Here is a 16,836-nt window from a genome sequence, read left to right on the forward strand (position 1 = left end):
AACTGACCCCTGGTAGGGCTCAGGGGAATGTAGGTGGTGCTGAAGATTTGAACCAAGGTCTTGGCTACACAGCAGCATGCAAGGCAAGTGCCTTACCTCCACTATCTCTTAGACCTCTTAATTATTCATTTTTATCCTTTAACAGTCTTGTTGTCATCAAGACTTCGGAAACATCTCTAGTGTCAATGTCACATAATGTCATGAACATTTCACCTATGTATATTATGGTTTGGAACTTTCACACTGATATTATGAATCCATTTGGAATTTATTTATGCACATAGGTAAGTATCCTAATTCATTTTCATAAGTGTAGCTATCCAACATCACTTGTTGAAGAGGCTTCTGTCCATAGAAAGGTCTTGATCCTTTATCACATATTAGACATATCAATCAATGTGAGGATTTATCTTCAGGTTTTCAGTTTACATGCTGCTCCACACATCTATTTTTATTCCAACCCTATAGTTTTAGTTGCCATAGATTTGTAAGTTGATTTGAAGTCAGAGAACACGGTGTCTCCATTTTCTTTTTTTCCTAAGAATTGCAGCTATTTGAGGTATCTTATGATTCCATATTAATTATGTATTTGCAATTTCTTTTTAAAAAAATCATTGGAATTTTGATTGCATTAAATCTACATACTGCTTTTGGTAAAATTGACATTTTGACTACATGAATTCTCTCTATTCATGAACATGGAATGTTTCAAGCCTTAATGCCTCATTCTATGTCTTTGAAGAGTTAAAGTTTTTAGGAGTCTGGTCTTTTACTTCTTTTGCTAAGTTTATTCCTAAACATTTAATTCTTTTGGACACAATTGTGAATGAGTGTTTTCTTAATTTCTTCTTGCTGTTTATTATTTATATATAGAAATGCTACAAATATTTGTAACCAAGTGGTTTTGTAAACTACTGCTTTGCTATTATCATTATTTCTAACAGCCTTCTTTATTAAGTTTTCAGGGCTTTCTCTCTATATTATCACCTGCAAATTATAACAATTACACTTTTTTCCAACATGTACTTCTTGCTAATTTATTACTACTTCTATTACCAACTATTAATATCTATATTACTAATTTAGATAGAAGTGGAGGTAATGGACAGCTTTGTCTTCTAATTTTAAAGAAAAAGCTTTCAAGGAACTGCATTTTGAAATAACCTCTCTGTTCAGATTCTAGATTCTATTTGAGACACATACTTTATTAGCTAGATTTTCTTGCAATTTTGCAATCTTTTCTGTCTTCTCATCTACAGTCTCCTGAAGATAGTCCTTTTCTTTATCAATAGCACCAATGGTCTTTTTCATTACATGAGCCTCCTCATTCTGTGACGTCATCTGAAGATGCAGCTGACCTATAAAGAAGAAGTCACGTGTGTTAGACAGAGCAGTGTAGAATTAGAAAAAATCAATATGTAAAAAGTACTTACTTATTTTTTCTTCCAATGTTTTAATCTGCATGTGAGCTGATTCAACTTCACTTCTTTTGATGGAGAGTCGGTGCTGGTAATCATCAAGTGACCGCTGCAGTTGCTCATTTACTATCCTAAAGAATCAGGAGGGGAAAGCAAACAGTACTTTTTACTCTGGCAGAAATACATTTTGAGGGGAGTAGTCTCGTAGGCAGTGCTCAGGGGTAGGGATCTTCTTGGTGATAGTCACCCAAGCAGGACAGCTCCGTTCTAGGGCCCAAAGATGCGCAGTCGCTCGGGCACTAGGGGTACCATTGGGGCCATAGCCGGTAGTGCTTTGGGATTACCCAGCCCCAAGGTGGTTGTGTGGTTGCAGGGTTGGAACTCAGCATGCACCTCCTTTAGCCTCTAGAGGGCCAGCGAGTAGCTCAAAGAGGTGGAGTAGTGCCAAGTTCTATTCCTGTCTCCACCTCTCCCTTATGTCCAGCACTGCCAGGTCTGAGTAGAACTGTACCAGTAAGCCAGGCACCCCACCATCAGGCCTGCTCCCGGAAGGGCCAAGGACCTTGGGAGTGTCCCCCAGGCACCCTGTGTACCATTGGGGTAAAGGACCTCTCCAGATCACTCCAAATTCATGTTCTTCAGAATCACCAGATTATTCTGCTACAATGTCTGTTTTGGGAATGACAGTGCAAAGACATGATGCATAAGCTATACGATTCCGGATCTTACCAAACTGCAAACACATTCCAAGGACTTTCAGTACACACACCCATAGGGTAGAGTTGGTGGTTCAAAGCGTTAGTGCCCATACTGGAGGGCTGAGTTCTATCCCCTCCCCACTACCAGCAAACCCCAGAGCACAGAGTCAGGGGGAGAGCCCCTGAGCATCACGGGGTGTGGAGCCCAGACCCAAACAAATAAACAAATAAACTTACCTAAGAGTGTTCATTTCTGTTTTCCGATGTGAGTCGCTATTCATGCAGCTAAGTTTATGAGCTTGGAAATTTGTTTTGTGCTCTAATGACTCCATTGTTTCTTTCATCATTAGCATTTTAGCCTTTAACTCACATGTTTCATTTTCAAGCTATAATTTAAATTGCAAAAATTAACAAAAACATAGTTTTGTTTTACTTAAGCACTCTTTATTTATGGAGGCAAATTACAAACACATATTGGCTACATTTCAAAACACTTTGTAAAATCATGAGTACAGGTTAGGCTTTAGGTTCACAATAGGTACATTTATGTTAATCATTTCCTCAATATCATTGAAGTAAAAAACATAAGAAAGGAAAAAAGAATATACGTATTAAAGTCATGCAGTAAGAAAGTAAGCCATTAGCAGAGCAAAAATTTTGAGAATCCTTTAAAAGCATAAAATAGCCACAACTAAATTTAAAAATCAAGAGCAGAAAACACTGTGACCCAAACACAAAAAACTTATAAATTTTCCTGCAGTGCATAAAACTGAGTTATCAAAAAAAATATGCCACAGTTCTGAATGGAAACATAATACTACACGTGTATCAAAATTTCTTTAAATAATTTTGAATTCAATGAAATTTCAATCTGAACAACTTAAAAAAAATAAGGTGTGACTTAGATTTCATTCTAAAACTCATTAGGGAAAAAAACCATTTTAAGGAAAAAAAGGGAAAAAATTTGGGAGAAAAAGTGACTGTTCACTTGTCTTCAAGGTGGCAAAATAAGGAGAAAATTCCTAAAACTAAAACGGTAAATTGCACATAGAAATGGACAAGTACATTCATGTAATTGTACAGAGTCACAGACACAAACACGGTGATCCCAGTAGACCGCAGACGCAGAGCGGCCCCGGTCCCTAGGCTGCAGAGCACGCTCAGGAGGCCTTGCCACCACCAAACCAAGCCAACAAACATACACAAATGTACGGTGAGGAAAGGGAGCTTCTTAGGGAGGTCAAAGAGGATAAATTCTTTAAGAACAGAGCTTTGAGGAGACCTTTAGAGCTGCTGTATCTTACATATAAGAAAAAAGTTCTAGATAGAATAATGTTTAAATTCAAGAGCAAGAAATAATAGTCATACATACTTAGAACCATAGATGGACCATACACATTTTCTCTCTTCCCACTGGAAACAGTGCAAGAACGACAGTAAATGATTACGAAAATTACACACTCATAAGGACATAGAGAACACGGAAGAAATCAAGAGTGGAAGATGAAGAGTGGAGAGAACAGTCACTTGGGTAGGAAAAAAGATACAATCTAAAGCAAAGTCTCTGAACCTAGAAACCATGAGATTTGTGGGAGTTGTTCTGTGCTTCATGCATGGAAGGATGTCCAGCAGTATCGATTAGCCTCTACCTAGCAAGCATAAGAAGTACCTTCTCCTCTACGTGGACAAACAAAAATTCTCTGAGGAGGAAGAAGTAATCTCATTCTGAACCAGTCAACTAAGAGGAAGATTGTGAGGAACACCATTGAGCAGCCCGTGTATTTTCCTGAAGGTCAACACACAGAGGCACCGAGTCGCATGTTGGACACAAGAACAGAATTGAATGAAAAGTATTTGGGACCCTCAGACCTCAAATAGTTTTCAACTCTTTCGAAAAACTTCTCTTGGAAATAAAGAATAATTTTAAAAAATCAGAATACAATAAAAAGGTCAAAAGGAAAATCAAAAGTCAAAGAAAAGATAAAGGAGAAAGGATAGAACCCAAGACTTGTTGTCTAAGATCATGCACTGAACACTAGAGGTAAAGAAAAAAAAATCTTTAGAACTTCTAGAACTAAAAACATTTACCATGTACAAAGGAATAGGAAACAACAGCATCAGAGCTCTCAAAGAAAACTGTAAGACAAGATGAGGGACAGGACTCAAATTCTGTGGTGAAAATAATTTTTGAACCTATACTCACATTTATCTGTTAATCATAAACCATCTATGAAAATGGCATACTTTTCCAGACAAGCAGATCAGAGTCAGCACAGGATGTGGGACCACACACCCCCACCCAGAAAAAAATACTAAAAAAAAAACCAAAAAAAAACCAGTACCTACTTTATTTATTACAGGCTCACCATAAATAGAATGGCAACAATAGAATGACTAACAGTCAATATAACTTCAGGACTTGATTTCTCTTGAACATTAACAAGTATTTGTTGGAAAAATCTATAAATGCGCACATCATTGTATCACTGTCATCCTGTTGTTCATCGATTTCCTCGAGCAGGCACCAGTAACATCTCCATTCGTCCTAGCCCTGAAATTTTAGCAAGTGCCACATTGGAGGTTCCTTCAGGGTCAGGGGAATAAGACCCATCATTGTTACTGAGTTTTACCATATCGAATATGCCATGGAGAGCTTGCCAGACTCTGCTGCACGGGCAGGATACACTCGGTAGCCTGCCAGGTTCTCCAAGAGTGAGAACTAGACAATAAGAGGTCGTGTGGCCGCATATGCGGCCAAGTGCTTCCAAGAGCTGGGTTTTATAGTCGCTGTGTCTTGGCCATTGACGGGATAACACGGCGGGCGCTGGGGGCAGTTGGTGGGTGTAACACCTAGCTACTGGAAGATGGGGGATCTGGGTGGAAGAGGCCTAGTCCCAATCTGAGCAGGCTTGGAGATCTCAACTCCGGGTCCCACACACTTGGGTTCCTCTGCCGGTTCCATCATGCGAGCAGAGCCCTGGCAACTGAAGACCTCCAGAACCAGCCACAGCCATGCTTAAGACCACTCTCCACATGTTTGGACAAATGCGCATATAAAAATAATAAATTTTCTTTTGTTATTTTATTTATTTTTGTACACCCTGAGCAGTGCTCAGGGATCCTTCCCAGTTGTGCTGGGGGATGATGCAGTGCCAGGGAGAGAACCCGAGCCTCCTACATGCAAAGCATGAGCTCAGCCCACAGGGCTATCTCCCTGGATGCCCATGCGTGCTTTTCTGGAAACTGCTAGAGAAAGTGCCGAGAATGGGCAGTGTCCCCTGAGAGAAAGCACGAAGGTGAAGCCTGTCACTACTCTTTGCCTATCACCTAAAGAACTTCTCGGGTGATACGGAAGGTTCCACTAAGAGCAGGAGAGAGGATAGAGATTCGAGGGAAGGGAAGGTAGCTTAGAGCTGGCAAGGGAGATCCTGGCAAACTGCTGGCCCAGAGCTGTATAAAGCGAGAGTTACATGGCGTCATGAAGGGTGCCCGAGAATTCGGCACACAGAAAGCTGCCCAAGGCCAAGGGAAAAATCATCAAGCTATTGAAAATCTTCCGATTTGTAGAGCAGCCAAATTGGTATAATCCAAAGAGTCTCAGTAATGAAATAAAATTGGCTTAAGAGTAAATGTTAGGGCTGGAGAGATAGCACAGTGAGTAGGGCATTTGCCTTGCACGTGGCTGACCCAGGTTCGATTCTCGGCATCCCATATGGTTCCCTGGGCACCACCAGGACTAATTCCTGAGTGCAGAGCCAGGAGTAACCCCTGCGCACCGTTGGGTGTGAACCAAAAAGCAAAAAAAAAGAGAGTAAGCGTTAGTCTGGTTTCACCTAATGAAGTTTAACAGCAAAATCAAAGGGCTGGAGAGATAGCTTAGATGGGTTTAGGTGTTTGCCTTGCACAAGGCCAATCCTCCTTCCAACTCTAGCACCACATATGATCCCCCAAGCACCATCAGGAATGAGGAGTCAGCCCTGAGCACCTCCAGGTGCGACACACCCACCCCTCTCCAATTAAATAATGTAAAACCTGAAAGAATTACGTTTCTTCCATATGACAGGAACTACACACTGTCTTGCAACTGGAAAGGTAGAATTGACTAATATATTTGTTTTTTTGGGTGCCACACCCAGCAGGGTTTGGGAGCTACTGGAAGCAAAAACAGGCTTCCTACAAGCAAACAATGTGCTCAGTCTGTGGAACCGTCCCTCCGGGCCTTGATTTGCAATTTGACACAGTCTAAAATTACCAGGCACAGGAAAAGCAGGAATAAACAATAAATGAAGAGAACAATACCCAAAATAGAAGCCGTAGACAAAAACGGTAAAAATACAGTAATGAAAGCTAGACAAAATGAGACAGAGAAAAAGACTGTCAGACACATTCTAAATTGTTGAGGATCCTATCTCAAGAGAGCAATGAGAAATGAAAGTGAATTTACTCCAGTTGAATTTTTACTCTTAGCTATATTATTTTCTTACAAGAGCAAATAATCATCGTTGTTAGTACCAACCGAGTGCCTATAACATGTCAATGATTATTCTATGTTCTTCACACGTATCCTTAATCTTTAACTTAATCTTCACAATATCCCTCAGAAATAATTACTAGCACTATTGCTACTTTTATTTATTTATTTATTTTTTTTTAAAAAGAAAGGCAGACTGCCACGTGCAGCGCCTCATTTGGATGTGTCTGGAGTCTTGGAAGCTTGACTACCCTACGTTCTCCTACAATGGACCTTGAGCTTGTTTGGAGGTTCTAGCAGGGGAGCGCAGCTACTCGTATACCCTCGACCGAAGACCGGTCCGTCTCTATCGGGGAAGGCCATCCTCTTCGACCGAGCGCGCAGCTTCGGGAGGGACGCACATAGAGCGGTGAGGGAGGAAGGGGACACCCGCCTAGCCAGCCAGATCAGCCGAATCAACCCTGGCGATCAATGGGGTGACAGATGTCGCAGCCAGATCGCCCTCACATCCCTATTGCTACTTTTAAATAATAAAACTGAGAAGTGGAAAATTTAAGTACCTTGGAATATAAAAAACTGGTGGCAGAAATGGAATTAATCCAAGTACTTCAGAGTACCTTCTCCTAACCACTATTATACAATTTCTTTCACATTTTTACTTTTTAAAACCAACAGTATATTAAAAATAAAACTTAAAATATTCCTACAACATAATGTGGTGCTAACTTAGTTTGTTACGTACCTGGTGATTGACAACTGTTAAATGTTCAATAGTTTTCTCTAATTCTGATTTTCCATAATGACTCATTTCCTGGAGATTCTGAAAGAAAAATTTAAAGTTATTTATTCATAGCAGATAGTAAGATCAGCCAAGTAAATGATGCAAGTCTGCAATGCTTTTTTCTTTAATGAAATAGAAAATTTTTAGAAAATCATTAGACATTTTATAAAAATGAGGTTTAAAATGAAGAATGGATCTCAAAAAATAAAAATAAAAAGAATAACTGGGTCTCATATTCTGGGAATGTGTGTTAACAAACAGATTAGTACGGATTCATTTAGAAAAATAGAGTCAATCCATCAGCATAAATACAAAGGGAGAAACAAAGAGAATAAGAAAGTTAAGAGCACGCCCTTCACAGGAGCGGTAAGAGGAACAAAGCATAAAGAAAAATATGATGAGAGAAAAACAAAACAAAACACTGGGTCGTTTTAAGCACAGTTGTAAAAGCTGTATTTTCTGGCTATATTATCTTATCCGGGCTGGAGTGATAGCACAGCGGTAGGGCGTTTGCCTTGTGCACAGCCAGCCCGGCCGAGCCGGGTTCAATTCCTCCACCCCTCTTGGGGAGCCTGGCAAGTTACTGAAAGTTTCTCGCCCGCACAGCAAAGCCTGGCAAGCTACCCATGATATATTCAATATGCCAAACACAGTAACAACAAATCTCACGATGGAGACTTGTTACTGGGCCCGCTCGAGCAAAATCGATGAATAACGGGAGGACCGTGACCATTATCTTATCCAACTCATACTAATGTCTCATATATGTCTCAGACAAGTGACGTATATTCTAGAGAGTTTTTCTAGGACAGATTTATATTTCTATCCAGTTATTTATTTTTTAACACATCTGATGTTTGGATTATGTTTGGTTGAAAGGGCCACTGTGCTGCTATGTATTTATTCATTGATCAAGTAATTCCATTGTACTCAGTACCTACTACATGTCAAGCACAAGACAGTAAGTGGAATATAGTGGTAAGTAAAATGGCTAGTTTCTGACCTCAGATACTGTAGCCAGGTAGAAAAGATAAAATCCCAGAGGACAAAACAAAATCCATGAATATTCTGCTATGAAAAACGAACTTTATGCCAACACCTGAGAAAATCTAGAGTCTAGGGCTTATTGCCTGTTTGAGGAAATTATATTTATCTGTCTCAAAAAAGAGATGGGGGGCAGGCAGACAGGGCATGAGGAAAATCGAGAAAAAAAAAAACCCAAAAACCTAACATGCTGAAATAGAAAAGGACCAACCACAAAAATTCTCAAGAAGTTTATGAATTCTAGAAAGAGATGGGTTCAGATTTAGGTCTTTGAAAAATGACTGACTTCATTTGTGCAATATGGATTCGAGAAGGGTGAGACTCTAATCAAGAAACACAGGAGAGAGAGAATGGCCAGAAAAGAATGATGGTGAGGGAAAGAAACAGATTTTAAAAAAAACAGTGAGCTTGACTCCTGGGATTATCGCTCAGCAATCCTGGGTCAAGATCACTCAAGCTTGCTATACTTAGACCTCATCTGTAAACCCTACCTCACAGAAGAGAAATGGCATTAAGACTGCCCCTTAGAGATAGTAGAGATAAGGGCCAGAAGGATTGCTTCATGGCTTGGAAGCTGGCTTCACATGCTAGGGGAAAAGGCAGCTGGGACAGAGAAGGGAACACTAAGTAAATGACACTTGGAGGCCTCACTCAGGATGGGAGATGCGTGCTGAAAGCAGACTATGGACCAAACACGATGGCCACCTATACCTGTTTGCAAACCATAACACCCAAAAGGGACTGTGCCTGCCACAGAGGTGTGTGTTGGGGGGGGGGGGGGGGGGACGGGAATGATACTGGGAACATTGGTGGTAGAGAATGGGCACTGGTGGAGGGATGGGTACTTGATCATTGAATGACTGAAACGTAATCACAAATTTTTAAGTCTGTAACTATCTCATGGTGATTCATTAAAAAAAAAAAAGAAAAAGAAAGAAAAAAGAAAAAAAGCTTTCTCTACATCAAAAAATAAAGAAAGGTTTGAAAGGAAAAAAAGAAAGACTGCCCCTTGGAACAGATAACTTAGAACAGGGGCTCCAAATAGGAGAGCTTAATGTATATAATATATTAATAAAGAGGTAGCAGCATCAACAGACTTGGCAATTAACTGAAAGATGCAAGCTTTCAGAAAGAACGGGGTCAGAGATCACACATGGACTCAACAACTAGGTGGACAACGAAGGAACAGGCAACTACCCCAGGAGGCTACAGATCAAGGCAGCTGGCTGTTTTAACAGAAGACTTGTAAACTCATAAATTCCATCTCTTGTAACAGAAACTGTAAAGTAAATGCTACTTTTTCCAAGTTTTTAGTACTACTGTACTTTTTTATTCCTATTTTTAAATTCCTTGGTCATTTCAATGAATATGGAAAGGGATAAATCAGTAGCTTGTGTTGAAAGCTGCCAACTGCACAGAAGTTTCCCACTTGGTAATTTCAACACTTACTTTAATACAAAAACACTTTCTGGAAGACAATGTTCCAAATAATCCTTATTTATTTAAAACTTTTTTTTTTTTTAAGGAGGGGAGAGGTTTGGGGCCACACCTGGCAGTACTCAGGAGCTTTTCTGGCGTATTGCTCCAGGGCTGCTCCCAGATGGGTCCGGAGGACCATACACAGCCAGGGACCAAACCTGGTCCTCATATAAGCAAAGTGTATACATCAGACCACTAAGCTATCACCCTGGCCCTAGAAGCATTCTTAAATTGGACCATATAAAAATTTTTAGCCAAAATTTTATTACATAAAAACTACTTTTATAATACTTAAGTGTTCTTATTCCTGATTCTAGCTACTAATTTCACCACAGTAACTTAATATTCAAATTATTTACTGCAAGTAAACTATGAACTCTAGTAAGAAGAGTAGGTAATACTGAGTTTTTATAATGTGATTGGCACTCTCAAGTGCCTTGTGTGTATTAATATTATTTTATAGAAATTATAAGAGGAAACAAATATATATCAAAAGAAAAAAAATAAATAGTACTTTATCAAAATTAAAAGCCATTGTGTTCAAAGGGCATATTAATAAAAAGACAAACCATATAAAGGGGGTAAGTTTCTGAAAATCATGTAGCAGGTAAGGTGTGTATTAATATATAAAGAATGCTTAAGTTGGGATAGATAAGGGACCACAAATTCAATGATGGCTGGAGGGATAGCTCAGGATGGAAGATGTGTGCTGAAAGTAGACAAAGGACAAAACATGATGGCCTCTTAGTATCTGTATTGCAAACCATAGTGTTCAAAAGCAGAGAGAGAGTAAGAAGGAAAGTGCTTGCCATAGAGACAGGAGTGCTGGCAGGAGGGACACTGGGGACACTGGTGGTAGAAAATGTGCATTGGTAGAGGGATGGATGGTCCATCATTGTATGACTGAAATTCAATCATGAAAGCTTTGTAACTGTATTTCATGGTGATTCAATTTTTAAAAACAGTTTGAGAATTCCTAAAATAAAGAATGCTTAAACTTGGAAAGTGTAAGAATAATTAATACTGAGCTCTGAACTCCAACCCATATTTCCACATATTTTTCAATGTTTAAAAATACAAAGACTGCCCCTGGCATCAGGTACACGCAAAAGCACTGTGGTCTCAATTGGCTCCTTTCCCATTAATCCAGCCTCCATCAAGCTGCACATTCTCAAGAGTCACTTCACAAGAAAAGCAAAGATCTTTTTTCCCCCTCCAATAAATTACCTTTTAGGAGTCAATCTCAACACTTACTTTAAACTTTCCTTTTAAAGCTTCGTTTTCAGCCATGATCTTTCTTAGATCAGATATTGCAAGTTCCTTTTCCTTCTCCATAAGACTAATAATATCCTGGGGGTCTGTGATGGAAGCTGACTGTCTCAGTACAGCTAATTCTTCCTGGGCCTAAAAAAAATTTAAAGATGCAAGTAACACTAACACACTCCGACCTTCAAAATAAAAAATGTAAATTTATGCCACCTTTGCTCTCTTCCCAACATCCCTCCAAAATGAGAGGTTAAAAGGACTAAAATAATAGTCACGATACAAACAAGAGTAAAGGAGACTGAGGAACCGGAAACCAGCTGGAGAGGGACAACTAGTAATTAGGCAGACTCAAGAAAGCTGGAATCTAAGCCAAAAAGTGGGGAGAGGACAAAAGATTAATTTATATGGCAGGCTCTCCCCAAATGTCAACAGCCTTTTCACCTTAACCTTTGAATCTGCATACCCTTCTGTGTCTTAAAGTAGCAGTGTGATTTCAAAAGAGATCAGTATAAGAATAAATTTAGTAACAGACATTATGCTTTGTTCAGAATCACTCTGAAAGGTGAGGCTCTATCAACTGGGCCAAGCCTACAGGTTTACTTTCCCCTAGAGGTAAGTTCTTAATACCCCATCTATCCCAACAGGAGACACTACCATTTGATAAGCAGAACATAAAGTATCTGAATCCAAAAGATAAACTTAGCTCAAAGTTGGGCTGAGACCTGCCCCCAGTAATTTTAAAAGAAGAGGATATCTCTGACATGACACACATATTAGAAAAGAGGGAGAATATACACAGAAAATAACAAATCTTTTCTTTCAGAACATGACGGTAGACACTATTGCTAATATTCTAATTACAAAGAAAAGTCACAGAATCCACATATTAGTGACATAAAGGGTATACTTTCTATCATAGTAGCTGGCTAATTTAGAACCGATTTCTTACTTCATTATATAAGGCACTTAGTTTATCTCTTTCAGCTGTGAGGATCTTGACATTGGATTGTATATCCTCCATATGTTTTTCAAATCTTTCTAGCATATATTGAAGTTCATTTCTTTCTCTTGTGATCGCATTGATTTCTGAATCATAATCACCCTGAAACATAATTTTAAAAGAGTTTACTATCTGTTGTAATTATACACATATTAAAGGGGGAAAACCCAAAACAAAACAAAGAAACAACAAAAATCCAAGCTCCTGGACACAGAGAAATAACTGGAGATTACTAGAGCAGGAATGGGAATGAGTGGGGCAGGTCAATGGGTGAAAATGCCTGAAACTTCCAGGTATAAGTTGTGGTGGCAATCCGTGTGTAGCATGGGGACCATCAGTAATAATAGTGTATTTTATTTTGGGGGGAGGGAGGAGACCATGCTCAACTGTGCTTAGGGGTTACTCTGGCAGTGCTTTGGGGACCATATGGGATGCTGGGGATGAAACTGGGTTCAGCGCGCACAGGGTAAGCACCTCATCCACTTTACTATCTCTCCAGCCCCATAATACTACAGTTTATATTTGGAAGTTGCTGAGCATAAATCTTAAAAGTTCATTTTACGCTCGCTCTCTCTCTCTCTCTCTCTCTCTCTCTCTTTCTCTCTCTCTCTCTCGTTACTAGGTACAGTGATGAATGTTAATCTGACTTACCATGGTAATCTTCCACAATATTCACAATATGTACAAAAACTGACATATTTAGTCTATCTAAAACTAGCTTGCCATAAGTCAACTATAAAGAAAAAAGAGAAGGGGCTGATTTCTGGGACCATCCCAGGCATTCTGGAGCCAGGATGTAATCAAGGAATCCATGTTTTGGACAAGCAAGTCACATAACCTGAGGCACTGCAACTACACTGTGAGAAATGCAAGACTGGCTCTGACTCCCTCCCCTTGGACTACCTTCATCAGGGGTCAAGTGCCCCCACTGCCTGAGTGACCACTTGACAAGGATTTATGATAAGGACTCAGGGATAAGGAGCAAAACTGAATGACAAATGAACTCTGAGTCCTACAAGCTAAACTTGGATCTTTCCTGCGACAAGACTGACCAAAGCCCATTTAGCTTCTTGTGAGCACTGATAGTGACCTGGCACCCAGGTCAACCATTACTAAACAACCTTACTGCATTCCTAGAAAAATCTAGGCCTTCCTTATTTCTTAACCAAAGTTGTGCCCACACTGAAATAAGAATTAAACTTCGGGCTCCATGTTTTCCACATCTTTGTAAGCATATGCTGAAGTTCATCTCTTCCTTTCATAAGAAGAATTTCTGAATCGTAATTACCCTGAAGCATAATTTTAAAACAGACGCTATCATTTGTTATAATTAATTTGTTATAATTATTGCCACATGGTTGTCATATGGGTGCCGATGATGAGGATGAAAGATGCCAACAAACAAAAAGAACGCACGTCCTTTTTATGTAATTAAGGAATGCAACTTTGATTCCAATGACAGCAGAGGAGAGTGGTGGCTGGACTGGGCAATTTCTCTGGCCTTGCCCTCAGAGGAAGGGACTTGGCTGCTTGCAATACAACTATCGGGTGCTTCCATGGTCACTCTCTTGGCATTGCTGGTACTGGCAGAATCTAAGTATGATCAATCATTAGACCAGCAGGTTGGCACTTCTAAGTCAGAACTGGCAAATTCAAACAAGTCTGAAATCAACGAAGACTTTACTGCTACATCCCCCAATTTTATCTAGTTGCAGATAATGTTAGGCTCATGACAGCCTTCAGGACTGCAACAACTCCAACACTGAAAGTAAAGGAAAATCTAAGAAACAGAAATGATACTCATAAAAACAAAAATAGTAAAGACCTAAATTATATACACCGATTTTTACATCTCAGAAACCCCGGCGAATTGACATACCTACATCTTTCTTTAGTCTATCAACTTGTAAATGTGGCATACTGGGCAAATGGACCCGCCCAGTACCCAATTCCAATGTCTACATCACCTGCAGCAAGTCAAACACGGGAGACAACTGTGCACAATGTGATCCAGTTGTCCCATGTGACACTCGGCTTTCTGAGTGATGAGAGGCAGGGAATAGCATGAAGCCAGGCAACATGTAGAAAAGCCACTTTGAGAGAAAAAAATGCAGCTGAAAACTAAAGGCCAGGAAAAGGGGGAATATTAAATAAGCATGCACTCCTAATTTCAATTCCTGGAAGCCCAGGTGCTCTGCAATTCTATCATACCTATTATGAATGATATAATCGTTCCCTAATGTCAGTAGTGTTATATTTTTATTCAAGAATTAGTATGTTATACTTAATATAACGTATGTTCTAACTTATGTTATATTCTTAAGTAGTTTTCCAAATTAATGCAGTTTCCTATAGCAGGGTCATTGGAGAAAACTTAAATTAAGACTTTGGAGAAAACTTAAATTAAGACTTTTTAAAAACAAGCATGAAAAAGGTTACATTATATACAGTAGAAAAAATAGAAATGTTTGCTCATAAAGAAACTATCTTGTCATATTAATTACTCATACAGAGGTATTGGGCTGGAGTGATAGCACAGCGGGTAGGGTGTTGCCTTGCACGTGGCTGACCTGGGTTCGATTCCTCCGCCCCTCTCGCAGAGCCCAGCAAGCTACTGAGAGTACATTGCCCACATGGCAAAGCCTGTCAAGCTACCCGTGATGTATTCAATATGCCAAAAATAGTAACGACAAGTTCACAATTTGATGTTAGACATTGCTGGAGCAAATCGATGAAGGAGGGGAGGACAGTGCTACAGTGTTAAGGAGGTATTACCTTTTCTGGTGTTTTAAATGTTGAACATTTTTCACGTGCAAAATAATTTACAGAGCAAGATCTTCGCTGTATTAAATGTTGTAGTCTTTCAAGTTCTTTCTTATAAAAATCTCGTTCTTCTTCTATACCTTTCAGAAACGTATCTAAACGAGAAGGTGACTTGTCTCGACGTTTTATTCCATGTTCTAGCCTCATTCTCTCAACTTCCAAAGTAAGTTCTCTTTCTGAAAATTAAGGCAATTAAATCTTAGAACAACATCCATGTAAAAAGCATACCTATGTAAAAAGCATAATTAGTCAACAAGTTATATTAACTGCTTTTGGAATTAAAAAAGTTACTAAAAATAAATAAAATAAAAAGCTACTAAAACTATTCACTATTTTGCATATTGCCTATTACCACATATCAAAGAGGTACATACTGTACTGAGTAGAAAAGAGAGAGAAAAAATTTAAAACAAAATACATGCTGAGGGGGGGTAGAAGTTCCCCCAAGTTATGCCCTACAAGTCCATTCAGTAGACATGTTCAAGAGCATGCTGCTATTCACAACCTGCAGTGGCATGTTCAAAGGATGCGTGTGTGCATGCATGCGTGCATGTGTATGTGCATGTGTGCGTGTATGTGTGTGTGTGTGTGTGTGTGTGTGTGTGTGTGTGTGTGTGTGTGTTGGTGGCATGCTATAATACTTTCAAGGCCCAGTGGTACAGGAGATCAAAGAAAGGTTGGTTGCATTCAAGGCATGAATCTTAACCCCTAAACTATCTTCTTGGTCCTACAAAAATCAAGAATTTTTCAGCAGGCCAGAGAGATGGTATAAGGTAATTGTGCCCAATTTAGGTTCAATCCCTGGCACCACACTGCCTCCCAAGCTCTGCTGGCTGTGGCCCTGGAGGCCCCTGAGCACAGCTGGGTGGCCCTGTAATCCCTGAGCACCCCCAGGGACCCCCGCACTGCATCCATACACCCCTAGTACCGAACTGCTGCCCAGTGGCTGAGCACAGCTGGAAGGGGGCCCCCAGGTCACTTGAGCACCACTGGGAGACCAGCCCCCAAAAGGAAGGAAAAAATCCAGCGAGTCCTCTTGTTCCTGTCTTATCACAAGCACAAAAGAATGAAGCAATCAATTACCACATGGTACTTCCTGGTGATTTGAAAAACGCATTAAAAGAAATGTTATCTACAAACTATAACAAAATGCACAATTTTAACATTAAACTTAAATACTGCTCGAGCAAAGAACAGAACAAAGGGAGGACAGTGCTACTGTAAAGGTAAAAAGACACAAAATATCCTAAGTTTCTCAAAATAAATTACAAAGTTTCATACACTGCTCTAAGCACTTCATCTTAACATTCTGGTTAGGGGCACCATTAACCCTACTGGGAGGGAAATAGAAGCAGAGCTCTAGTAACACTGTCAAGCCAGTTCAAATCAGACAGCTAATGAGTGAAGTAAGGGAGCTGTAGACAGTGCAGCAGGCAGGATGCTTGTCCTGCACATGGCTGACCTGGGTTTAATCCCCAGCACCTCATATAGTCCACTGAGCACTGCCAGGAGTAATTCCTGAGCACAGAGCCAGAGTAAGCCCTGGGAACTGCTGAATGTCACCCCAAACAAAAACAAAGTGAAGTAGAGCTCAAAGACAGAAGATGGATGCTGAAAAGCCTTGGTTATATGTCGTCTCTTCCTACAACAGCAGACTGGGGGCTGCGAACTTGTATATATGAGACCCTAGGTTTGGTCCCCGGAACTGTATGAACCCCATGCACCGCCAGGTTTGGCCCCCCCACAACAAGAACAACAACAAAACAGCACACTGGCTTCCTTTCAATCTTGTGACAGATGGGAGTCTGATAGCAACATGCTTTTGCGCTTACATTTCCTCTGTCTGCAAAATGTGG

At 40.0% G+C, this 16,836-nt stretch overlaps 1 protein-coding gene across 1 annotated transcript in view; it reads right to left on the reverse strand.

Moving 5' to 3' along the window:
• CEP135 (centrosomal protein 135) overlaps positions 1-16,836 on the reverse strand; it is a 66,861-nt gene that overhangs the window by 17,178 nt on the left and 32,847 nt on the right. The window contains exons 11-17 of the mRNA XM_056111271.1: positions 14,933-15,156; positions 12,107-12,259; positions 11,146-11,295; positions 7,330-7,407; positions 2,354-2,502; positions 1,434-1,549; positions 1,204-1,358 (exon numbers count right to left, since the gene is read on the reverse strand). Of these exons, the coding sequence (XP_055967246.1) occupies positions 1,204-1,358; positions 1,434-1,549; positions 2,354-2,502; positions 7,330-7,407; positions 11,146-11,295; positions 12,107-12,259; positions 14,933-15,156 (1,025 nt within the window). The remainder of the gene's footprint in view (positions 1-1,203; positions 1,359-1,433; positions 1,550-2,353; positions 2,503-7,329; positions 7,408-11,145; positions 11,296-12,106; positions 12,260-14,932; positions 15,157-16,836) is intronic.

Source organism: Sorex fumeus, unplaced genomic scaffold (assembly GCF_029834395.1).
Source record: "Sorex fumeus unplaced genomic scaffold, SorFum_2.1 ptg000013l, whole genome shotgun sequence".
Taxonomy (NCBI): domain Eukaryota; kingdom Metazoa; phylum Chordata; class Mammalia; order Eulipotyphla; family Soricidae; genus Sorex; species Sorex fumeus.